This window comes from Daldinia caldariorum (assembly GCF_022478825.1).
Source record: "Daldinia caldariorum strain CBS 122874 unplaced genomic scaffold F4812scaffold_3, whole genome shotgun sequence".
NCBI lineage: Eukaryota > Fungi > Ascomycota > Sordariomycetes > Xylariales > Hypoxylaceae > Daldinia > Daldinia caldariorum.
The window spans coordinates 2168602-2191483 of NW_025953039.1; the positions used below are offsets into that span (position 1 = coordinate 2168602).

General features: G+C 46.9%; 9 protein-coding genes across 9 annotated transcripts; 4 read left to right on the forward strand and 5 right to left on the reverse strand.

The window, feature by feature from the left end:
* Nucleotides 1–2522: 2522 nt before the first annotated feature.
* On the reverse strand, nt 2523–3875 carry F4812DRAFT_281094 (kinase-like domain-containing protein). The gene is made up of 4 exons (XM_047931014.1): nt 3751–3875; nt 3284–3680; nt 2998–3206; nt 2523–2922 (listed from the first exon to the last, which is right to left on the reverse strand). Exons 2-4 carry the CDS (start codon nt 3603–3605, stop codon nt 2659–2661), a joined length of 795 nt encoding a protein of 264 aa, XP_047793159.1. The 5' UTR covers nt 3606–3680; nt 3751–3875; the 3' UTR covers nt 2523–2658.
* Nucleotides 3876–4945: 1070 nt separating this feature from the next.
* On the forward strand, nt 4946–5634 carry F4812DRAFT_469353 (uncharacterized protein; the record flags this gene model as incomplete). Its single annotated transcript, XM_047938870.1, has 2 exons — nt 4946–5115; nt 5256–5634. The coding sequence occupies 2 exons, from the start codon at nt 4946–4948 to the stop codon at nt 5632–5634; spliced, it is 549 nt and encodes a 182-aa protein (XP_047793160.1).
* Nucleotides 5635–6289: 655 nt separating this feature from the next.
* On the forward strand, nt 6290–6715 carry F4812DRAFT_456857 (uncharacterized protein; the record flags this gene model as incomplete). The annotated part of the gene is made up of 1 exon (XM_047937062.1): nt 6290–6715. One exon carries the CDS (start codon nt 6290–6292, stop codon nt 6713–6715), a length of 426 nt encoding a protein of 141 aa, XP_047793161.1.
* Nucleotides 6716–9363: 2648 nt separating this feature from the next.
* On the reverse strand, nt 9364–11478 carry F4812DRAFT_419232 (uncharacterized protein). Its single transcript, XM_047933321.1, has 3 exons — nt 10803–11478; nt 10347–10722; nt 9364–10266 (listed from the first exon to the last, which is right to left on the reverse strand). Exons 1-3 carry the CDS (start codon nt 11374–11376, stop codon nt 9756–9758), a joined length of 1461 nt encoding a protein of 486 aa, XP_047793162.1. The 5' UTR covers nt 11377–11478; the 3' UTR covers nt 9364–9755.
* A 457-nt stretch (nt 11479–11935) lies between these two features.
* F4812DRAFT_281143 (putative aflatoxin biosynthesis ketoreductase nor-1) lies at nt 11936–13091 on the forward strand. Its single transcript, XM_047931015.1, has one exon. The coding sequence runs from the start codon at nt 12095–12097 to the stop codon at nt 12833–12835; it is 741 nt and encodes a 246-aa protein (XP_047793163.1). The 5' UTR covers nt 11936–12094; the 3' UTR covers nt 12836–13091.
* An 891-nt stretch (nt 13092–13982) lies between these two features.
* F4812DRAFT_450063 (uncharacterized protein) lies at nt 13983–15867 on the forward strand (the record flags this gene model as incomplete). Its single annotated transcript, XM_047936050.1, has 5 exons — nt 13983–14719; nt 14762–15111; nt 15182–15265; nt 15354–15465; nt 15582–15867. The coding sequence occupies 5 exons, from the start codon at nt 13983–13985 to the stop codon at nt 15865–15867; spliced, it is 1569 nt and encodes a 522-aa protein (XP_047793164.1).
* An 881-nt stretch (nt 15868–16748) lies between these two features.
* On the reverse strand, nt 16749–18897 carry F4812DRAFT_281191 (uncharacterized protein). Its single transcript, XM_047931017.1, has 2 exons — nt 17846–18897; nt 16749–17774 (listed from the first exon to the last, which is right to left on the reverse strand). The coding sequence occupies exons 1-2, from the start codon at nt 18747–18749 to the stop codon at nt 16963–16965; spliced, it is 1716 nt and encodes a 571-aa protein (XP_047793165.1). The 5' UTR covers nt 18750–18897; the 3' UTR covers nt 16749–16962.
* A 328-nt stretch (nt 18898–19225) lies between these two features.
* On the reverse strand, nt 19226–20307 carry F4812DRAFT_281184 (putative estradiol 17 beta-dehydrogenase). The gene has a single exon (XM_047931016.1). It carries the CDS (start codon nt 20126–20128, stop codon nt 19247–19249), a length of 882 nt encoding a protein of 293 aa, XP_047793166.1. The 5' UTR covers nt 20129–20307; the 3' UTR covers nt 19226–19246.
* A 127-nt stretch (nt 20308–20434) lies between these two features.
* On the reverse strand, nt 20435–22589 carry F4812DRAFT_281273 (Metallo-dependent hydrolase). The gene is made up of 3 exons (XM_047931021.1): nt 21663–22589; nt 21551–21603; nt 20435–21475 (listed from the first exon to the last, which is right to left on the reverse strand). Exons 1-3 carry the CDS (start codon nt 22361–22363, stop codon nt 20718–20720), a joined length of 1512 nt encoding a protein of 503 aa, XP_047793167.1. The 5' UTR covers nt 22364–22589; the 3' UTR covers nt 20435–20717.
* Nucleotides 22590–22882: the final 293 nt, after the last annotated feature.

A 22882-nucleotide genomic window follows, 5' to 3' on the forward strand; every position in this document is an offset into this window, starting at 1 on the left:
GGGTTTGAATGTCGAAAGTGAGAGCAGGACTTACATTCGGGGTTGTACTCCATAGCATTTTGAAGGTTCTCCATAACACCTTGCTGGCGAATCATATCCTCAATCTTGGCCTGGGACTCGGGGTTGAACTCGTCATTGTTTAGGGCCTCAATCTCTCGCATACGTGCTCGGCGTGCCTCCTCTTGCTGGTCTGCGCTCTGGCGGAAAATCTGGGCGAATCTCTGGGGGTTCTCAAGGGCGGCGGCTAGGTGCGGGTTTGCTCGTTCGAGTTCGCTTCTCAGCCGAGCGTCGCCGAGTACTTGCAAGCGGATGAGTTCCGGATCCTGGGAGAGAGCAGCCGGTTGTCGCCTTTGGGGCTCGCGGTGGGCAGGCGCAACGCCTGTGTTGCCTCGCATATCCCGCACGTGCAGTGCCAGCATGTCTCCATCGGAAATGTCCAGTTCTTGCAAGGTCTTGGAGTTGTCGGTAATGAGCTGGCCGTTGTGGTAGATGTTTTGCGACGGGGCAGGTATTCCCTCAGCTTCAATGGAGCTTCGGAGGTCGGCTAGGGTCATATCGGGAGGGACATCGAGGTTTATTAGTTGAAGCTCTTGAGCTTCGATGTCCGGGTTATTCACGTTGACGGTGATATGCCTATGTTGAACATCAGCACCAGCTTCAGTATCAGCAGCAGTTCTGGTGAAACGATGCGGGATGGGAGGGGACGAATACAAGCGATGCGCCTGTATATTGCTTACATTTTGACTTGGGGTGACTGCTAAGTCGTCGCAGGGCGGTCCCGTGAAGAAATAATGAGGATGATATGAAGGACGGACGGAGTGACGGAAAGACGGAGTGGGGGAGGAAAGAATGGCGCAGCTGAATACTGGCTCGATTTGTCGTGAACCAAGACCGGTAGAGAGAAGTTTGTGGTGTGTGGATCGGCGATCAAGAAAAGAAAAAAACTGGTGAAAAAATAATGGTGCAGAGAATCAAAAGGCGACGAATAGAAGATTGGAATGGGGTGTTGTCTTGTTCGACGATGTAACACAGGCACATGCAACTTGGGGACCGACGGCGGGCGAAGGCGGGTATGTGATCCGTAGCTGCAATCTGCAATATAGTAATAAAAAGGGATAAGTGGATTATAAGTGCTAGGTATGTAGATAATGTAGTACGTGGTGTATGTATGTAGTATATGTACGAAGTTTATGTAGGAGGACGATTCGAGTTGTTCTTCCCAGGTAATTGACATTTTAGCGTGGGTTGCGTGGGTTGCGGGCTGCGCCGGGCCCCCGACCAACGACATCATCACTAGGTTCCCATCTTTTCCCATCTTTTCTCCTAACACCTGGGTAAGCACTGGACATCACTAAACATCACTAAACATCACTGGATATTATAGCGTATCCACTTTACTAGGAGCAAGTCCCATCTCGTAGGACCCCGCTAGCAAAGCCTAGATTTTGTATATAAGCAGGGGTTCTTAATAGGTTGCACCCCACCTTGGATGAGATAGATCTATAATGCCCTTACACTAGCTGAAGGCCTTAATTTGGCACGTAGGGCTGGTAACCCATCTATATAATATTGTACCTTCTACCTCGGTTCGTATAATAATGATAAATAATTATGTGACAGATTGATGCGGCCACATAATAGCATTACAGAAACTTGCATGAAAGTCCCATTATAATAGATTACCTATCTCGTGTTCCCAACAAGTTTATTTATTTCTGCTGACTGAGATTCTTGGAAGCTAATAGAAATACTCTAATCACTTTTTAGCTACTTTTTAAGTTAACTAATTGTAAATGCAAACTACCTCCTACCTAGGTAGACATACACTAACTAATCAAGCTGGCCCCTCCAACATTACATGCTAATGGCATACGATGCTCGCGCCATTTATTTCCAGTCTTTGGCCCATTTCCTATAACCCGGGGGGAGTTTCTTACCTAGGTAGGTAGTGTATAGAATCAATCAAAGCATGTGAAATGTCCACCATAGTCGCCATCTTTTAATAAGACGGGGTCAGGGGTAGGTATGCCACGATACGATCATATGGACCCCCCCTCCATTGGACCATATATGATAGTCGTCTTTCATATCTGCATGGGATGGTGTCATTCTGTTGCAGGTCGCCTCCCCATCGTTTACGGCTCAAACTCTAGGTAGTCTCCGACACTGTCCATTTATCAAGCGCCTCCAGAGCGCTTTCTGCGTCGTACCTGTCCTTTTCTCTGATAACGATTAGTTTCTGTATGAACCGTATTCCCTCCGGTCCTATGTAGGTAGCCCCGTTTTCCAGAATCTCCTTAATAGATCTGACCTGTTGTCTGAGGCACCGTTCATTTATCAACTCCATGTCGTTATGGAACAAGCGCTTATCTTCGCCGACGAACATTCTGACAAGGATACAACCTAGAGACCAGATGTCAGCCTTGAAGGTATACGAATGCCGAGAGAAGTGGTTCAGATGATGGTTCGAATCTTCCGAGTGCCACAGCTCCACGACTTCGGGTGCTTTATAGCCCGCTGTACCGATCCCCTTGGTGACTAGAGCCGTGGTTTTCCTATTTGAGAGTCGCTTCGTGAGTCCGAAATCGGTGATCTTGACTCTTATGTCTGGCGGCGTCGAGACGACAAGAATATTCTAAGCCCCTAGAAGTAAGTTTTCTAGTAGATGGCACGATACGATAAAATAATTAATGGGAAGATAATTACCTGTGGCTTGAGATCCGGGTGAGCGATGCTTTCGTGATGCATGATCTGTAGCCCCTCCAATATCTGCTTCGTTGTTTCCTTTATGTCTTTCTCGCCCCAAAGGCTCTCCCCAAGGCATTTCTCCAAGTCGCCGGATTTAACATATTCCATGGCAATAAAGAGTCTATCCGGGTCTTCATTCCACCCAAAGAATTCGACGAAGTGATCTGGCGACAACTAGGTGAAGAATGGTTAAGGGGAAGGCATCATCATGGAGGAGAGATGATAGGTTTGTCCATCTTTGCAACATACCTTAGACAAGTGGTATGAGGACGTTACTTCGGCGAGGAACCTGTTCCTTGCTTTTTCGACATCGCCCGATTTGAAGATCTTTTTGACTGCAGCCGTTCCCTTTTTTCCATCTATCGCCTCTCTATCAACTTCGAACACTCTCGCACGCCCGTTAGATATGGACTCCTTGTTATTGACGAGACCGTCCACGATGGTGAAGAGTTGAAATTCTGTCTCATAGGCATGTTAACATGCTGCAAAACTGTGAAAGTGCTCCTAACAGATGCATATGTAATTCATTACTCACCGCTAATACAGCTCTCATGTTCTAACACAAATGCCACCTTCTCGACATCGATAGCTTGTATAACTTCGCGGTTCCCAGAGAGCCTCTCAGCTAGGGATGCCACCCGTTCAAGTATGCTGTGGTACTTGTCCGGCGTCCACTTGAACTCTTGTGCCCAACCAGTTCTTTCATCCCAGTGGGTCCATCGGTATAGCGACCGAGAGAAGTATGGCAAAACACTAGGGAACGCTACCGAAAGCATAAGGGACGCTCTGGAAGGTCCAACACCTTTGAGACCATCCTGTAGAATTTTCATAGCTGAGGTAACCTCTTTGTTTTGCATATAATGTTGGAAAGCTTCTCGATAAGCTCCCTGTTGTGCAGGTGTGCCTCTTTAGTCAAGGGGGTACCACGTTTCCTGAAGAGAACGAGATGGTAAGTTTATTGCCACTATGGTAGACACTGTGTTGGGGATGTTGAATCCATACTGCATCCACTGGTCCAAGTATAGCAAGTCATCCTTCTGGATATATGGCTCCTTGCGTTCCTCAAGTTTCTTAGGTATACCCCGGAACCGCTCGGCTTCCGCACGCTGATATACATCACGAATGTAATTAGGGTACCTCTGGAGAATCTCTTCGAACTGTTCGTAGGTTAGGCTATCAGGTAGTAAGGGTTGGGATGGATTTTGCTGGTATTTATCCTCGAGTTGTTCTTCATTCTTGAATTGATGGTCGCTCTCAACGCGTTGCTCATCCTGATCGCCGTAATCATCATCGGTGTCGACCGCCGGTGCTTTGTGTGACCACTGTAAATGAGGGAGGCGGCGTACAAGTTTGAAACGGCGAACAGTGATCAATGGCTTGTGTTGTTCCATATTGGTAGAGAGGTAACCATGCTAGGGCTAGATGTGGTTGCAGATTTCCATAACTGCCGGGCTATATCGTTAGCTCTCCAAGGGGTAGAAATATATACAGTGGCAGCCAGAGATATGTGCAGCTGGGTACGGGTGAACCTACTATAAGGTGTTAAGCTTTTCTACTAAGTACCAAGTAGGTAGGAGGTAGTTTAGGTGAATGATGCATTGGGAACGTAAGGCATTGATCGTGTCGCCCTGGGACGTCACGTCTATCACAAGACCTACCACATTTTCAAGAACTCTCGAATGATGAATTTCTGTTAATCTTCGCGCCTTATCCTCGAAATCCTCTTAGCTAACGATCAAGATGCAATATTAGTAAAAAATATAATAAATAGAAATAAAACTTCTATATAAAAATACTCCGGATTGGTCAATAAAATTATAATACCCATTTAACTCATAATATGCCATGCAAGCCACTTAATGTCAATTCACCCCTTTATTATGATTTATTTTTATTCATTTATTCTATCATTCCCGTCTTACTGTCCAATATGTATCTCGTAATTTCTCGCATTGTCCTGTCTTAAGCAACTGTCATGGCAATATTTATATCCCACTCTGAAAATGTGCTGAGCACAATCTCCTATGAACAAGAGTAATCTGTAAATCATCTGGTTAGACGTGTAACGATACATTTCCAGAAATCATATGTTTCTAATAAGGAGTTTTGTTACCCCTTTGTTCAATTGACTTGTGTATCTCTACGTGCTAGCGATTGACGACCATCGAGACCCTCGACAATACTCCTTTATCACTTGATGGCTACACAGACCAAAAACTTCACCATTAGTAGAGGTCAAAGCTCAGATTGGAACAACGTCGGCCATAATGATCAAATACGGAAAAGACTTTTCATATTCTGCGATGGCACTTGGCAGGATGGTGTTAACAGCAGACACCGCTTAACTGTCACGTCGCAGAGCATGCAGTAGGTAAAATAACTTCGTTGTTCCGCAAGGAACTCTAACTACAGTTGCTTTGAAGCCAAAGCTATATACAGAATAACTCCTTTGTTCCAAGGAGTCTCAAGCGAGACTCCTGACAGGTGGACTATATCAAGCCCAACAGCCACGATCCGGATTTAATGCTGGTTCACTTCACCGTTCGCCTTTCCATGCCCGAAAATCGAACTAAATGCAAGGCGCTAAGAAGATGGAGGACGGAGATTCGAGATGAAGATGAAGTAGTCTGTTGGATGTTGCAAGACAAAATTCTCCTTGAAGATAGGCTAAGCGACAAGGACTATAGCAAAGAATATAAGGAATACAGCATATTCGAAGCGTGGCACGATGGCCGGTTTATGGAGGACGAAACTGATAGGAGCGTATTTGCTGCTCACGTTCGATCTCTGATCCAGGATCCGGCTGAAGAGCTAGATGGGAACCTCAATTCCTTTATTTTGTTCCTAAAGAGGAATTTGAATTTCACAGGTCCTTATCTTGCTTGAGACAAAATATACTCTCCATATAGGTAGTGTCTTGAGTTTACGAAGGGTTATTGTCGCCGACTTTGTTCTGGGTAGGATAGAAATTACTAGAATAGGCTCTTTTATGGAGAATGGGGATTTTATAGAAAGCTACCTAAGCCAATGTTAATATCCTCTAAAGATTGATCGTGGTTTATGTGAGGCCTCGCAATCACAAGACCTCTAGCAGTCCTATATAGGGCCGTCAAGCCAGGGCCTAGGATAGATGGTTAAACAGCAGGATCGTAGCCAAGTCTTTGGCTTCTTTCTTCTTTTCTTTCTTTAGAGTAGAATCTTGTTCTATAGCGTCTAATAAACGTACTCCTTGAGAACGCGAAGCTTTATTAACTTAGCCAAATATTCTATCTTAAATTTTAGCACTTATATTATGCAAATAATGCTCTTATTGTATGGTATAAAGTAGTTATATTTATAAGTAATTACGACATAGAGATAATTATATAAATGCTTATGCAGCTTAAAGTTGAGTATAAATATTTAAGATACCTATGTTAATATGCTTTGGAATAAAAACCTAAATCAAGTCATGATGATCAACTTTAATAAGGTAACTCTATACCCCGTGACATCAACAAATAGTATAAAATAAAGAAATTACTATGAGAAGAGACGGAAAATGGATATCCTCAATGGCATTCAAAACTCGCGTCTGGAAGAGATACTCACTCGCACAGGTCAACGCGGTAAAGGTCACCTTAATGTCCGGATCCCGGATCGTGGGAAGCAGTGCTTAGCTAAACTCCGATTCATCACAGTGACTTATTCTAGAAAGTTTCCAATACCAAACAGCATCCCTCCTAAAAAGTCGGGCATTGCAGATGCTGAACCTGATTTTACCATGAACCGTCATGCTGTTTTCCCCGATATTTGCGAGGGGCAAGACGGACGGCGCGAGAAGGTCGAAGAGCGCTTTGTTCGAAAGGAATCCCCGGATGAGGTGCATCCTTGCCGTGCGATAACCTGGAAGTGTTGGACAAAGGAGTATGAGTCCGCGGATGAAGTAGTGGGAGATATAAATGTTGTTATATCCGCGGCCATGTAATGGAAATCCTTCTTACATACCTAAGGTAGGTAACTACAGACGAGCTGTGCGAGAATACAACGATCTCTTTGGAAATAAATGAGGGCAGAACAAATGGTAACTTGTCCCAAGACTGTTACGAACTAAGACCTGGATGTTCCCTGGATAAATTGTAACCAATGAGGAATCATTGATCCAGGATGGATAGGTTGAATAGATCTCCAAGAAACCTATTCAACCTATTCATGAATAGATGAAATATCAACAAAAACGACGTCGTAATTGCCAACTAGCAATTACGCCTTATATCCACTACGTGACATGAAATAAGTCTCCAAAAGAACTATTCAACAAATTCCTACAAAATATACGGAAGATAGGTTTATTGGATCTGATCTAGTTAACGCCTAACCCCTGTCTATCTCCATATATCCTCATATCCCTGACATCTAACCAGAGAGAAGGATAGGGGCAAGCTACCTATTTTTATTTTTTTACAAGATCAGATCCAATATAATACTTGACACTCACTTTGTATACCTACGACCTCCATCGCGGGCCTTAATCATTCCTGGAATTTATATGTCTTTTGCTTTTTTTCTGGTTTCAATTTCTCTTGCTTTATTTTTTTTTTCTCTCTCTCTCTTTTGTGAATTGTTTCTGAGGCTTCCGGTCAACCTCGTCAGGGTCCGTTTTATCGGTAAGTACCTTTCATCCAGTACCTGGAACGCAGGTACCGCGACTGTTTCCGCCAATGAAACCCCCTCATGTTCTCTTTATCTGCAATATTTTAGGCAATATACAATGATATTATGCTTTCTAGCTAACCTCTCTGTGGTTTCTAGGTAGATACCTACCTAGGTATGGTCTCATGTAGCGGAAGACTTAGTTTATCATCGCCCTCTTGTACGTATTGCTATTTGAAATTACGGCGATACCTACGTCTCAAAGGTTTGCTTTGTGTGATGAGAGGACTTGAACGAATTTTTCCTGAAGTGACCCCTCAGCATCAGTATTTATAGGGCGATCTTATCTTGCATCAACTACTCTTTCTATATCTTCAAGACAACCTGGCCGTGTCTATTATGCAGGTCTACTAAGTGAAACGACGTCAACTTGAGAGATTGACATTGTTATCTCCACTTATAAGAACAGCACCGTAACATTTACAGAAGAATCGAAAATTCTATTGTCAGTTATTTGGTGCATGTCAACCACGCCAGCAGCTGGCTAGCTATGCCGAGCTTGCGATGTAGACGGGGGCTAGGATGTTTCTAAGAACCTCGCCGTTAGATTGGTACCTACTTGCCTTCGTAGGTACTTTAGTATTATCAAATCCAGGGGTGATGTCCATCAAGAATAGGTATACGGCCCCGCATAGTCGACCATGAAAAGGTCAACACCTGACTTGCTAGAAGTGATTGCGACTGATAATATACCTATGCTTCTTCTTGGAGCGCTTGAGATATTAGCGAACTCTTCCCAACACCAGCTATTGCCATAACAATAACGAGAACGCCTGAAGGTCTATCAATGTGGCTAGGAATTGAAATTGGTAAAAACGTGCCATCAAACTCTTTTAATTATAAGTCATGAGCTTTCGTGTTCATATTTGGGAGATGGTCATAGATATACCAGGCAGCTATGGATTCATATTGGTGTTGTCCCCTTTACTCTATTGGTGATGTGACAAGGGCTTTGGATCAAGGGCTTGGAATAGAGCATTCAGTTCTATATAATAATTTTCTAAGAATATCAAGGGCCATGGTCTATGTTGGTACAGCTGCCTAAAACGTGCATGTCCTCGTGATACATTATAACCAATAACCTCTTCCTCAGTTATTATCCCAACTGTCCTGTTGGTTGTAATATACTCCAACACTTCTTGGAAACGTAGCCGTGTATCAGGTGGCTTGTTAATAGTGAAAGTGAAGAAGTACCACGTATTTCGATGATTTCCTGAATAAGACTGATTGTCTGCAAAATTTACAAACTTCAAAGTTTACTGCATAGACAGTACCAGAGGTTTCTTAGATACTGTCTGGGTACCTACCTAGGTAGCTGTAGGCTTGCCATTACCTATACTGCCAGTTTTGGCACACTGCCATATGATACTTAGTATTATCGGAAGAGGAAGGCTCCCGCTTTACAGCTTCAACCGCATGCAGCGTCTCTCTTAGCTACTATAGCGCTGAGTTATTGATGTAAAGCACCTAGGTAATATTGGCGAATAGAAGAGTTGTTAGTTAGAATATATACCTACACGAGTTATGATAAAAGGCTAAGGCTCTCCGTAAATTGGAACTCCTTGAGACTCTTTTACCTTGGTTATACTTTGCATGGGCTTTACATAATAGTATGAAGTATAGCTCACCTACCTACATAGAAAACCACCAGAGAGTGATTTTATCGCAGTATGTGGCGATCTCGAAGAGATCCCCACTATGACTAATCAGCTGAGCTATATATAAAACGATCTTATGAGTGGTAATACCACTCATGTCAGATAGACTATAATAGCAATTGTGCTATTAAGAAATACACTTTTGGCTCAGCGGTGTATCTGTCAGATCTCTTGTAGACTACTAGCCTAGATCTCTTTTCCTTCTCAATCAACTGTTATATTACCTTTAAGATCTCCTTTCACTTTACGTGACAGATTTCAAGACTTGAGGGGGACAAACGTCAATATATCACTAGAACTATACTACTAGGTACTGTTTATACTGTTTGTATTAGTCGCACTCTTCACTTAGGTTAGGCACCTAGGTACCTTTCACTTCCTTCTTGTGGTCATGTGAGCCGCATGTGCCCCGGTTCTGAGGTTCGTAACACTTTGGTGATGCACGTTCTTCATGCGGAAAATTGCCGGATTAAGACATTCCTACTTGCATCATGCTGTGATTCAAACGATCGAGCCAATAAAATTGAATGCCTACCTACCCTACCTACCTGGTATGTTCAGGTTTACTTATGACATATGTATTGGTACCATGCCTAAGTCCAGGTAGGTATGCATATGTAACTACCTCCTACATACTTGAGATTAACGTAGAATAATTCAATTCTTCAAAGCCGAAATCTTGAAGCCACCGGGACACAAGCGCTGGAAGATGCCCTCGGGATCATATTTAGACGAGGCCTCTCGGAGCCTGCGAATGTTCTCCGGGCCATAGCTCTGTAGAACCTCTTGGCTAGAATGAGCGTAATTAAGGTACACCCACGGCACGACACCGCCCTCGATGTTGCTAGCGAAAGCACGCACCTCGTCAACCAACGCACGAACCTTGGGACGAGCCCATGCCTCCAATTCGGCGGTACGGACGCTCGCGCACGCCTGAATCAAGATGGCATCGCTGGTATTCTGCTCGAGCCCGAGCACGTTTCCACTGGCGTTAGTAGCGTGCGACCTCTCCACAAATAATCGTGGTAACGGCTGGAAGGCGACATGGGAGGTGAAATCCTGATCAGGAATACCTGCCTGGAGCTCCTTCGTCATCTGATTATGCAGCTCAGCGGCTTTGACGAGAATAGAAGCATCATTCTTGATGGTCAAAGTGAACCAGATGTTACTAAGAAGGAAGGAAGGTAAGGAGGTAGGTCAGAATTAAGCGCTAGTTAATACGGGGTAGGTTGCGATGCATATACTTACTAGTAGTTGGGTGGTAGCGAAGAATAGGTGAGAACTTCTTGGAGCGTGGTCGTCTTGTAATTGCTCATAATCTCAGGCAGTGCCAAAGCAGCCTGGAGCAAAGGAGGCTTCTCAACGGCGGCCATGTTATTTGCGATGGTAATGCAAACGCCGCCGCCAAATCTGGGTTGGTAGCCGACTACAAATTGCATGCTGGAGTCCGGATCCGTTGCATTGTTGGTCGTGAAGTCGACCACGGTCTTGATCCCGGCCGGGAAGATGTCCAACGGATGAAGAGCCAGTCCACCCCATATAGGGCCGCTAGGTATGGTCGACATGGTGAAACATGTGACAATGCCGAAGTTATTGCCTCCGCCTTTCAAAGCGCGGAAGAGGTCTATGGATTGCAAGCAAGTTAGATCTGACTCAAGCTAATTACAGGGCCAACAAGCAAGCAAGCAAGCAGAAGCTGATTACCGGTATGTTCGTCTGCCTTGGCAGTGACAATGCTCCCATCAGCCAAAACGACCTCGTAGGCTATGACACAATCACAAGCCAAACCGTAACGAGAGGCGTAGAAGTTGTTCCCGCCGCCCAGCAGGAAGCCACCCACGCCGACCTCGGCCTCTCTACCGCCGGCGACTGTGCGGCCATGCTTTTCAAGCTCGGCATAGACATGCTTCCACTTCCCTCCAGATCCTATGTGGGCGGTCTGGTTAGTGTCATCATATCTCGTAGAATTGAGCAGGCCTAAGTCTATAGTGACGCCATCGGTGATGTTGTTGCTGCCGGCCCAGTTGGTATGGCCACCGGAGCGGACGGCGAGGGGCTGATTAGCCTTTGCAAGGGCGACAACGGCTTTGGACACGTCATCAGCGGAGCGCGGCTGAACGATACAGGATGGTCGCAATTTAGCGCTATTACACCAGTAAGAGTCGATCCGGGCAGCGTAGGCGGGATCAGCTGGCATCAAAATCCGGGATTTGAGGCCGTTCTGAATTAGGCATTCAACCCGTGGAAGAGAGGTAGGGAAGTTCTCAGGGGCGGTCATTTTGCAGGTAAGTCGTTGTTAAGTTGTTGACTCGGTAGTTTTGCAATGTCCCAACGGCGTTTAAGAGATGAATACCTAATATAAATATAAATACCTACCACCGACCTACCTAGGACCTAGGTACCTAGGACGACCATTATTAATAATTAAGCATCTTTTGTTTGGTTGCACGAGATATTGTATTACGTTAAATGCTGTTGGTTCCAGCCGTACTAGGTACCTAGGTACTTACCTCACGTACGAAATGCATGTTGTACAACAGAAGAGGGGGAAAGAAGGGAGAAGGTACCTCCTACCTTACCTCCTAACAAAGAATCCACGATCACCTATCCCGGCTCCGTATTGTGCGACGTTACACTACCTTAGGTGCCTACCTCTAGCCTACCGGTGGATGGGCTAACAGAAAATTGGATTTGTCATAGTAAACCAATAATCGAACAAAGAAGCACAAACGTACCTAACCTAAGGTCTGTTGTTGCTTCATCTACCAACCAACTACCTATATTAATAGGTACCTTAGGTTAGGTAGGTAGTCACCCCTTATATTCTTTTGATATATTAGGGGGTATCCAACAAAATTACCTCCTTTACCTCCTGACCTCACGTTTCCGCCCAGTCTTCCTTCATCTTACCTGTCTCTTCCTCGCCTTATCTCCACATTCTTCTTCGTATTCGTAGTCACGTCACGTCACGTCACATCAGACCTCTCATCATCATCATGTCCACTATCCTAATCACCGGCGCTAACCAAGGAGTTGGGCGTGCCCTTGTCGAGGCCTATCTCTCATGCCCCAACAAGACGGTTATCGGTGCCGTCCGCAATCCTGAGACCACCACGCTTAAGAGTATCAAGCCGGCTGAGGGTAGCAGGCTCCTGGTCGTCAAGATCGAGGCTACATCCGAGACGGACCCGGCCAAAGCCGTTGAGGAAATCAAGGCAGCCGGTATTGATTCCCTCGACGTCGCCATTGCCGTAGCCGGTATCAATCCGTCCAGTGCTTTTGCCGAGGTCAAAGACATAGACGTCGATGCCTTGCGTAACATCTTTGACGTCAACACCTTCTCTTTCGTGCGCCTTTTCAAAGCCGTGCATCCGCTGCTCAAAGCATCTACCGCCTCTCCAAAATTGCTAGCTATCAGCTCCAACGCTAGCCAGATCGTCGAGATGGAGCCTACTATCCCCGTCAGAGTCGGCGCCTACGGTGCCAGCAAGACAGCTCTCAACTACCTCGTCCGACGTGCCCACTTCGAAAACCCCTGGCTGACCGCCTGGGTCATGAATCCGGGTTTCGTTCAGTCAGTCACCGGAAACGCCCACGCCAGGCTCTGGGGTATGGAGAAGGCGCCCCATTCCCTGGACGATGTCGTCCCGGCTATAGTGGGAAAAATTGAAAGTGCCACACGGGCTGAGACGTCGGGGAACTTTTATAACTTCGACGGCACTCCCTTGGCCTATTGAGATAAGGCATCCGGAAGCCTACCTCCTATAGCTGGATATCGGAAGATCATGCACGGCGTAGCGTAGTAGTTAAAGAACGTAGTTGAAGAGCCAAGTTGGATTAGTTAGGGGTTTCTAGCTACCTACCTCCAAGGTACCTAACATTAGGTGCACAACTGAATCGATACAAGCCGGGTCAAGTATATTGGACTCCGCGTCTTGATGAACTGACCGCATTAATTTAGTATCATCGACATTGCTTCCACTATATTCTTTTGATAACTATATCCTAAAAGCCTAAAGTCTCAAAAAGATCTAACAAATCTCGTAGGTAATGTAATAAATAGTAAAACACCTAGGCACTACTAACTAAAACAATCTTTTTACGTGCCTGGAACAAATCGGCCGTATGACGAGAACGGTCTGACCTTAAGGAACTTACTACGACCGTTCTCTATGAGACTCGGATGGATCCCGTCAACTAGCTACAACACATAGGAGGTGTTCTAGATCCTCAACATAGAGTTACAGACATGCACAAGTCTGGCAGGTCGCTACAATGTCTTGCGGGCGCCGCTTTTGCTGACCATTGCTTCAAAAGATTCTCATCAGTGTCCGAAGAGCTGACGAATCATTGTTTACCTACCCCCCGTTCCTATGGGAAGGCAGGCAGACTGTCTAGGTACTATGTATGACATGTTACCTTGTGGCTCGAAGGATCGAGGCCTTCACGCTGATGCGTCTTCCAACAGTTATACCTACCTGCTACATAAATACAGGTAGGTACATACCAGGTACCTACCTACCTAAGGTACAGTTCTTTACCAACCCAACCATCCATCATCTAACTATGCATTTATAATACTTGCTAAAATTGTTACTTATTCCAAGTCCTTATTACTCCAAGCTGCCGTCCCACTCGCGACTCCGAGTACAAGAAACATTTTGCTCCTCCCTATTGGATTCCAAATTACCTTAGGTACTTGGCCTAGATCCAAGGTTACCTACCTTTAGTACCTCAGGTTGTAGCCAGTCACACAAGCATAACACATCAACTCCCAACCAACCTACCTACCTTGGGTGGGGGTAGCTACATAGCACCATGACTGTTCGACCACCCTCATCCATAGCCCTCGCGGCCCTAGCGGCTACTAGTTTTAGTAGTAGTATGTCCCTCGACCCGCGGTCTAAAGGGGGAAACAACAACAACAACAGAAGCAGCTGCAACAATTGCCGATGCTTTCCCGGCGACGCCTGCTGGCCAACACTAGCGGAATGGTCCTCGTTCAACGACACTGTGGGCGGCCGCCTAGTCGCCACGGTCCCCATCGCCGCGCCTTGCCACCAATCGGACCTAGCCGATTATGACGCCCAAGCGTGCCGGGCCTTGCGCGACGTATGGTGGTACCCCAACACCCACCTCGCCACGTCCTCGTCTCCCATGGCCCCCTTTTTCGCCAACGCCAGCTGCGACCCCTTCACCGCGCCCGACGACCAATGCGTCGTCGGCGCCTACGTCCGATACGCCGTCAGGGCCATCGGCGTATCGGATTACCAGGCGACGCTCGCCTTCGCGGCCGCGAGGAACATCCGCCTCGTCGTCCGTAACACGGGCCACGATTACTTCGGCAAGTCGACGGGCGCCGGCGCGCTCGCCCTGTGGACCCATTTCCTCAACGATACGCAACTCATCGACAACTATACGTCTCCCGCGTACGCCGGGAAGGCCCTGAAGCTCGGCGCCGGTACCGGGGCTCTCGAGGCTTACCGAGCCGCCGACGAAGCCGGGGTTGCTGTCGTCGGGGGCGCTTGCGACACGGTGGGTCTTGCCGGTGGCTATTCGCAGGGAGCCGACCACGGCCCTTTGAACTCTGTCTTCAGGCTTGGAACAGATCAGGTTCTCGAGTGAGAAGTTGTCACGGCCGCGGGCCGTCACCTTATTGCTAGTCCGACGCAAAATAGCGACTTGTACTGGGCACTGTCGGGCGGCGGCGGAGGCACCTATGCAGCGATTCTTTCGATGACGGTAAGGGCGCATCGTCTTACAAAAGTCTCTGCTGCGAGCTTGAGTTTCACTACAGGCGCGAACGTCACTGCGGACCTCTTCAACAGCGCCGTGCACGCTTTTCTCCTGACGCATCCTAGCCTAGCAGAGGCGGGCGCTTGGAGTACCTGGTTGTTGGCAACCGGGGTGTTTTCGCTGGTACCTGTTGTCGGTCCTAACCTCGATAAGGACCAACTTCAGACTCTTTTCGAGCCTACGATTTCCTTCTTGGATAGCAATGGCATTCCCTATGGTAAGCAGTCTCACATCTATCTGGCCGATACTATTTGTGCTTGTACTTACTTATACCTGATATGAGGTAGACTACGAGATTCGCCAGTACAACACTTTCCTGGAAGCATATACCGGAATGTTCCCTTTTTGTAACATTACCGAATACAACATTGGTGGGCAGTTGATTCCAAAGTCATTGCTCGAGACAAATTCTTCGGCAGCAGAGCTTCTGGACGCGTTAAACTTCATTTGCCTCGCAAGGCAGAGTCATATCCGGAAACTCCTTTGATGTGTCGGGCTTTCCAAGCACCGGTATTCAGAATTCTGTAAACCCCGTCTGGCGCACTGCTATCTTGAACCTAGTCATCGGCCTGTAAGTCTCTCCCTCGAACATGCCTAGATAACGCTGGTGTCATTCTTTCCGGGTATCCTTCAGTTATTAAAGCCTAAACTAACACCCCTTCTTCTTTTTTCTCTTCTTCTTCATAGGGCCTACGACACCTACGATTTTCAGGCCAACGTTGCGCTGCAGACCAAAATGACCAACACCATAATGCCGCGACTCGAGGCCCTGACGCCTGGCGGAGGGACGTACCTCAACGAAGCGGATTTTCGGGATCCTGACTGGAAAAACAATTTCTATCGCACTAACTACGCAAAACTGCTATCCATCAAGGACAAATATGATCCCGACAGCTTGTTCTACGGGCCGACGGCGGTTGGTAGTGATAGATGGACTGCTCAGCCGGACGGACGGCTGTGTCGAGCGTCATGATACATCTTTCATACCTACTCGATATTATGCATGCATACATTCATAGTATGTAATTAGATCATGGAGTGTCCAGCTTAAGGGCACAACCTTGTAATTACCATTCTTCTCTGTTCTTTCCAAAGGAAGAACGTTACATACCAGGTACCTAAGGTTAGGTACCTCCTATATACGCAATGAGAGCAGTGACTCTATACTAACAAAAATATGTCCTTCTTACGTGTGACTTGTCAGCTTGTCTTGGTGACTTAATGAATCCAGATCGTGAAAAGGGGTATTAAAGTGGAACCCCCGACGCTTGTCGATGAGATATCAAATATTATACGGTACCTGTTATACCTTTGCGACTGATTAGCAATATCATCCGTATGTTTACCATATCCCCATCAGGTATAATTTATCTTGGTAGGATAACATGATAGTACAAAACTCACCTCTCATGAAAGAATAAGCTCGAGTTGAAGCCATCCGGAGCTCCGGGAAAGGATTATCAACGGCCGGAGCAGGAGGAAGGATATAAGAACCACCCGGTCATGTATCTAGTTGTTCATTACTGTCCCCTAGCTATCAATCTAAGACTATTCATCACGACTAGTGAGAGGATTCCACGCCTCTCTGACCAACCCATAGAACTATGTTGCCACTCGATCACTACCAATACTGTCATCTAAAATCAAGACCCCTAGAAGCAGCGACTATACTTTGCACCTAAGTATAGGTTCGTCACATCAACTTGTTTTGCCTCTTGACGTTCTTATATACGTGTTTAGGGAACAACCAAATATTTGGGCCGGTGCAAGTATTGCCGGTGTGTAGGTCGCCGTGTACCACGCAGAGGAACTTGGGGGTTTTGGTGGCAAAATGCTTTATCAGGGCGTTTACGATTCGTTCTTTATTCTCGATGATATCAGGAACTATTAACGGTCGGTCAGAGCCTAGCACTACCTTATCCCAATTTGTTGTCAGGCCGATCATGATCTCCTCGTAGTTAGGCGTGAGCCAAGGATAGGCTTGCGTATTCTAGGTACTTAGAACAAGTTGGTGACAATAACCCTTCGCAAACTCAGGGCATTGTGCTTCATTACGTTGTCGATGTGTTCAAACTCCAATATATATCTCCGCCAATTTGTGGAATCCCTTATGAATCCTCGCAGCTGCGCTTTTGTCAAAGCCCGTACCTTTGGCAGCGGCTTCTATTTGCGCATGGTCGAGCTTTGGTATAAGGCCCGGTGGTGTAATATAGTAGCCTTTGACGGGCTTGTCTGACGCAAAATGCTCAACCTCGATTTCCATCCCTTCAAAGCCAAATCCGTCATGCCAAGGAGTACTCATGATCCTCGGAAGTCCATTATCGCAATGCTGGTCGTAAAAGTAAAGTTTGACGAGAACGTTGACGCAGGCAATGGGCATTGCTAAGATTCCGAGGTAAAGGTCCAGACTCGACATCCATCCAAACCACGAGAATAGCAGATTCGCGTCTGTCTTGCCAGCCACGATCTTTGGGTCGTAGTGTGGAAAGATCTTGCTCGCATGATCTGGGATCGTATGCCAGTCAAATACGTACATGAATGCGAAAGAAGCCAAGAGTTGAAAGAGCGCGACTCTGTTGCTGGCAGGCTTCCCGTGCCAGGAGCAGGTCGCGAAGATGATGAATTCGTACCAGTAGTTGAGCCACGGAAGCCAGAGAATATACTTTAAAGAAGGTAGGAAGTGTCTCGCGTATATAGCCAGGAGGAGTAGGATATTACCCCGTTGGTTGTGATAGCCATGCAATGTCCTCTGCCGAGGGCGTTTCTTGCCCCTGGGTGGTAGCTCATGGGCCACGATACGACGGAATAAGTTCTGCACAAATGCCTGACAATTGTAGGTTAGGTGGTCGTAATTGGGTACGATTCTGGCCAGATGGCGCGCTGTTCACAAAGTCAATACTTGTATTTAGGATACTAGGCAGAGCGTGAGAACGAGAATGTTGAAACCGTACCCTTAGCTTCAATCTCATCCTGATTGTAGAATGTATAACCTAATTCTTGACGATCTCGCTTATATTTCTCTATTGACGACCCCTTTATAGGCTTTATTCGAACTTCAAGTCTAGGAGAGAACAGAGTTGTAGATCGCACTTCGTAGTACGTACCGTCCACTTCTAATGCATCGTGATAAATAAGAGACCAGAGGAATTCGGGACCTACATCCTGAAAACGAAAAGTAAGATGTATCAGAACTAGAAATAGATATTCGTTTGTGTTTTTATTGAAGAAATTCTGATGTACGAAGAGCAGGACGTTCACAATGCCCACGTTGTTGGCCCGGATAAATTTAGATACAGCTGGAAAAGCTGAAGGAAAGCGTAATATAGGGCCCAGTATGGACCGTCCAAAGGAGCCAGATATATTGATTCTTCCGTCTTGAACCAAAGGTGGAGGTCTTGATGGAGCAGGTGGATGTAGTATTTCTTGAAAAGAACGGCCTAAAGTATCGAGAAATCGAAAAGCCGGATATGATACCCTGTAAACGGGAACCAATTGGCGGGTTTCAGTTTTAATATGGCAGTTCAACAAGTCGACATGCGATGGCTTCAAAGAAGCAGTCGTCTGAGTGAAGTGGTTATATGTAGTCCTAAAGGCACATACAAACATACTGAAGAGGCAAGCGTATATGGTACGCCATACGGGCCCGTTCGTTTCGGGGTCTGAAGCATGTTGTACAGCTTGTTTCTTGAGGATGTGAATATACACGGCATTGAAATAAACTGCTGTGAGTGTTCTAATATGTCGGATCGGGCTGCTGTTATTTCTATTGTTATAGGGGACGAGGGCCTGCAATGCTAAGAGGTTAAGCTCGAACATCCAAGCTTGGAATACGTCTTTTGATAAGAGCCACCACATCTTGGAGGCATTAGGTAAATCCAAAGGCTCAATTTATGACAGCAGAATGAAATTGACCTGTACCTAAGTTGTAAAGATCGGTCGTTCTTATTTTATGCTCACATTTTGCGGGCCTGTAAGACCATCGGATGAATTGGATGGTATTATACAACTAATATCGCAATTAATCGAGCCAAAGCCTCTTCCATCGTGTGTGCTAGGTACTCAGCCGCCCCTAGGCCAGGGTACATGACGAATATGACGTAAATTATGAGAGGCGATGATCTACAAAGCTGACATGGGGCGGGGGGATTGCCCATGCCGACCACGGTAAAGATACCTATTGGCTTTTTGATCATTTACCTATTAGCGCTTACCCCTCGAAAGTGCTTCGAGGGAGCAGCGCGCCTTTTATATACGGGCACCTATCTTAATGGACCTCATATCCCAATCCGTCCTCATGCCTCATACCCCTAAAACTCGTCAACCCAACTATAAAGACCCCCGTGAGTGTCGTGTCATGTCACCTTGATCTTCTCCGGCCCTCCTTGTTCTTTAATCTTCTGCTCCAGGATATTTAAATTCGATAATTGCTTGAGGGGGCCATCGAAGTACCCGACGGGGAACCACGAAGTAATCCGCACTTGCGTCGCAAATTTACCGCGCCATATCCAATGGGCCGGGCTCGATCGGGTAAGGTCCTTAACGACCTGCCTTGCCCACTGGTTGGGGTCGCTGGCGCCGCTCATGCTGGCGCCTATCATGGCTTCCTCGATGGCTTTCTTGGCCACGTTATATAGCGAGTTAGGGGGTAGAACCGGGGTGGGTGCGTTTTCGAAGAAATTCGTTTGCACGGAGCCGGTTAGCAGGTTAATCACTCTCACTCCGAAAGGCGCCAGCTCCAGCCGCAGCACGTCGGTCATACTCGTGGCAGCCGCCTTGGACGCATTATAGGCACCTTGGAAAGGGACCCCGCCAGTTAATTGCGACGCAACCGATGTGTTGTTGACCACCATGCCGTGCGACTTGATTAGGAGTGGGAGAAAAGCCCGTGTTACCCTGATTAATGAGAATACGTTCAACTCGAATAGCTCATGGGTTTTCTTGATGTCCAAGTCCATTAGGGGTAGAGAGTATCCGGCGCCGGCGTTGTTGAAGAGGGCGTCGAGCGTGCCGCCAGTGAGCTCCTTAATCTTGGCAACGGCGTCCGCGACCGACTCGTCGGACAGAACATCGAGCTGTATGGTTTCAATACCAGCGGCTTGGGCATTCTTTAGTTTGGACGGGTTGCGAGCCGACGCGAAAACGCGCCATCCGGCCTCGTGAAAGGCAGAAGCGAGTGCCGAGCCCAGACCGCCATCAGAGCAGCCGGTGATCAGGATAGTCTTTTTCTGTGGCATTAGGTTAGGTAGGCTAGGTAGTTAATTCGTATTATTGCTTCTGCCCTTCACACGTCGCGTGTGATGTAAAGTGGTTACATTAGACCTCTTAATAAACGAAGTAGCTCTTATATTATATATCTAACATATCGGATAAAAGTGTTTGCCCGAACTTGTTCGAAATACTGTTTTAACCCGACATTATCCTCGGATTAAAAAACTCACTTATACCTTGTAATACACTAAGCGTTTCTGTGAGATGTATCCTTGGGCGAGGGAAACCGGTGGAATGATTGTGCCGCTTCACCCCGGTTCATGCCGCCAACTGAACGGAACGAGAGCCCTTTAGAGCCTCTTCAATTTCTTGATCATGTCAACCAAATAGCCGATGACGTTTAACCTAATCTGGCATGATGCTTCGACGAGCGGTGTACGGATTAATTGATATTATTTATTTGCGCGAGTTTTCTCCTATATACGGTCTATATCGTCTATTCCCTGTGTCGTAATTGAAGGCTTACCCAGAGCAAGAAAACGCTTTTCTTGTAAGCCATAGGTATAATACACCTGGCTAGCTTAATGTAGCTCAGGTTGGTAGTTTGGACGGCTGTCAAACATAGATCGGGCCATACCCAGTTCCTTCACCACGCTGCACGTCAACTTCCAAGACCGGCGCGTACGGGTACCCGCCCATGAAGCGGCCTTCGGGTACTGGTAAGGGAATGTCCTTCAATTTGGCCTGTATGCGCCTGGCGCTCTGTAGGAACCTGTCTTGTATCCCGGCGTAGTCCTCAACGACGAGTTTCCCGTCGCGCTTCTTGAACTCGCCGCCCACTATCACGTCTTTGATGTCCCCTACGTTCGCGTGCAGGATCACGGCGGAAATCGGATCGACCCATCCCAGCATCCCGGGGGAACGCGCGTCCCATATGAGAATATCGGCCTTGGTGTCGGGTGTAATCACACCTAAATCGGGTCGTTCGAGCGCTAGACCGCCGTTCCTGGTGGCTAGCAGGAAGGCCTGGTTCACGGACATGGGACTGTTAGCAGGTATCTGCCAGTTGTCAATCGCGGCCTTATATAAACGGGATCGGGTGCTTTGTAGCCAAAGGCGTGCTTGCGTCAAGATGTCCGTTGAGAAGGTGAAATGCGTATCTACTCCCAGAGAGGCTTGGTCCAAGATTAAATGGCTCGTCGGATGAAGATGACCATAGTGCATTTCGCTTTCCGGGGTAATCGATATATGCTGGTTTGTCTGCCGCAGAAGCTCGGCGCCGCGGGCACTAATTTGCGAAGCGTGAGATATCACGATAGGTATGCTCGAATTAAGTATTCCCAGCCAGTGGAGAAGTTCAGGGTTATTAGACGCTGATGAACGAGTCAGCACGTATGCTTCATCACGAAAAAAAAAAAGAAAGAAAGAAAGGTATCTATGGTACGCACATGACCAAGGCCCTTCCACATCGTGGGTTGTAAGGGCTTCAACTTTACTCTCTCTATTATATATCAGTTAGCCAAAGTTATCCCGGGGATTAACTAGGAGGTGGCATCATACAAGGCAAGCTTGACTACCGCGGCAGTGTCTGGATCTTGCGGATCTCCTATCCAACCATCGTACGCTATCCCGAGTGTAGTGAGGCCGCTCGGGACTGTTGAAGCCAATTCATGCCAATGCATAATCTGGTCTTGAATGCTGAAATCTGGGGAATTTTGGAACGTATAGGCGAAGAAGACCCGACCACCACTGTCCATGGAGGCATTCAACCCTGCGATGGCATGCTCGCGGGTCCAGGTGTGGTGAGCATGATCAAGTATTGTAGTCACTCCAGCGTTAAGGGCCTCATAGATACCTGCTAGCTGGCTGATGTACACATCGTCGGGAGTGAACAGAGGCTGAGCTACGCTTGCGCTGTATCGTTTCAAATACTCGGCTAATGTTGTATTGGAGCCAAGTGTCTTGAAAACAGTCTGCCACCCGTGACGGTGCGTATCAACGAAGCCGGGGGTGATAATGTTTCCGGTACAGTTTATTACTTCGACACCTATTGGAATAGTGTCAGGCACTATGCTATCAGAAACAGATGAGATACTGTCCCCTTCGATGAGGAGTGACCCTTCACGGATCACCCGGAGTTGCTGGGTCTCATCGTCGAATGCAACAATAGTCCCGCCAGCCAAGAGTTTCGCACCGATGACAAATGTAGCATGTCGAAGCACAACAGCGGCGTTATACACGGCAGTAGAGAGTTTCATCATACAAATGATACAATTACTTCCAAAACAGCAACTATGAAGATGAGAGTGTCGAAGGTGATCTTTCTCCACCTAGTAATAATATGTTCCATAGGAGAAGAAACCTGCAAGTCTGGAGCTTGCTTTATAAGATATCCCCTAGGTACCTGCAGATTTCACGGGACCCCTCACTGGGTTAATAATGAAAGTGCATATGCCCAGGAACTTCTGCGTCTATCCGGAATCATAGACCCTTCTAGACATTCAAAGCCCGTTTTAGGTAGTTTTCATGTCATAATTCCATCAGCTACAGCTATGAGAATACTCAACTGGTCGACGTACACAAACGACGTGACTACCTCCCAGCAAGCTGTTTACACCTATTTTAGAATACAAGGCTGCCTAAGTCATTCGTAAAATCCATTTCATCGTCCATTACCCTAATCGTGGTGCTTTCATGTCCTGCGAGCCGTTTGTTAGCGTAACTGATACGTCTCTTGCCTGCTTTTGCAGCGTGGAAGTCTTCGCGAAAAGAGCAAATGA

Bases quoted from the DNA above. Each gene is read 5' to 3' on its own strand.
- F4812DRAFT_281094 (XM_047931014.1), bottom strand. From the start codon at position 3,605: ATGCAAAACAAAGAGGTTACCTCAGCTATGAAAATTCTACAGGATGGT. The intron at 3,207-3,283 runs GTGAGTAATGAA...CCTATGAGACAG, and splicing joins ACATGAGAGCTGTATTAGCG to AATTTCAACTCTTCACCATC. The intron at 2,923-2,997 runs GTATGTTGCAAA...TTCTTCACCTAG, and splicing joins CCTCATACCACTTGTCTAAG to TTGTCGCCAGATCACTTCGT.
- F4812DRAFT_419232 (XM_047933321.1), bottom strand. From the start codon at position 11,376: ATGACCGCCCCTGAGAACTTCCCTACCTCTCTTCCACGGGTTGAATGC. The intron at 10,723-10,802 runs GTAATCAGCTTC...TGCAATCCATAG, and splicing joins CAAGGCAGACGAACATACCG to ACCTCTTCCGCGCTTTGAAA. The intron at 10,267-10,346 runs GTAAGTATATGC...CTTCCTTCTTAG, and splicing joins TCGCTACCACCCAACTACTA to TAACATCTGGTTCACTTTGA.
- F4812DRAFT_281143 (XM_047931015.1), top strand. From the start codon at position 12,095: ATGTCCACTATCCTAATCACCGGCGCTAACCAAGGAGTTGGGCGTGCC.
- F4812DRAFT_281191 (XM_047931017.1), bottom strand. From the start codon at position 18,749: ATGTGGTGGCTCTTATCAAAAGACGTATTCCAAGCTTGGATGTTCGAG. The intron at 17,775-17,845 runs GTACGGTTTCAA...CTTTGTGAACAG, and splicing joins GGATGAGATTGAAGCTAAGG to CGCGCCATCTGGCCAGAATC.
- F4812DRAFT_281184 (XM_047931016.1), bottom strand. From the start codon at position 20,128: ATGCCACAGAAAAAGACTATCCTGATCACCGGCTGCTCTGATGGCGGT.
- F4812DRAFT_281273 (XM_047931021.1), bottom strand. From the start codon at position 22,363: ATGATGAAACTCTCTACTGCCGTGTATAACGCCGCTGTTGTGCTTCGA. The intron at 21,604-21,662 runs GTATGATGCCAC...GATATATAATAG, and splicing joins GCGGTAGTCAAGCTTGCCTT to AGAGAGTAAAGTTGAAGCCC. The intron at 21,476-21,550 runs GTGCGTACCATA...CTCGTTCATCAG, and splicing joins TGTGGAAGGGCCTTGGTCAT to CGTCTAATAACCCTGAACTT.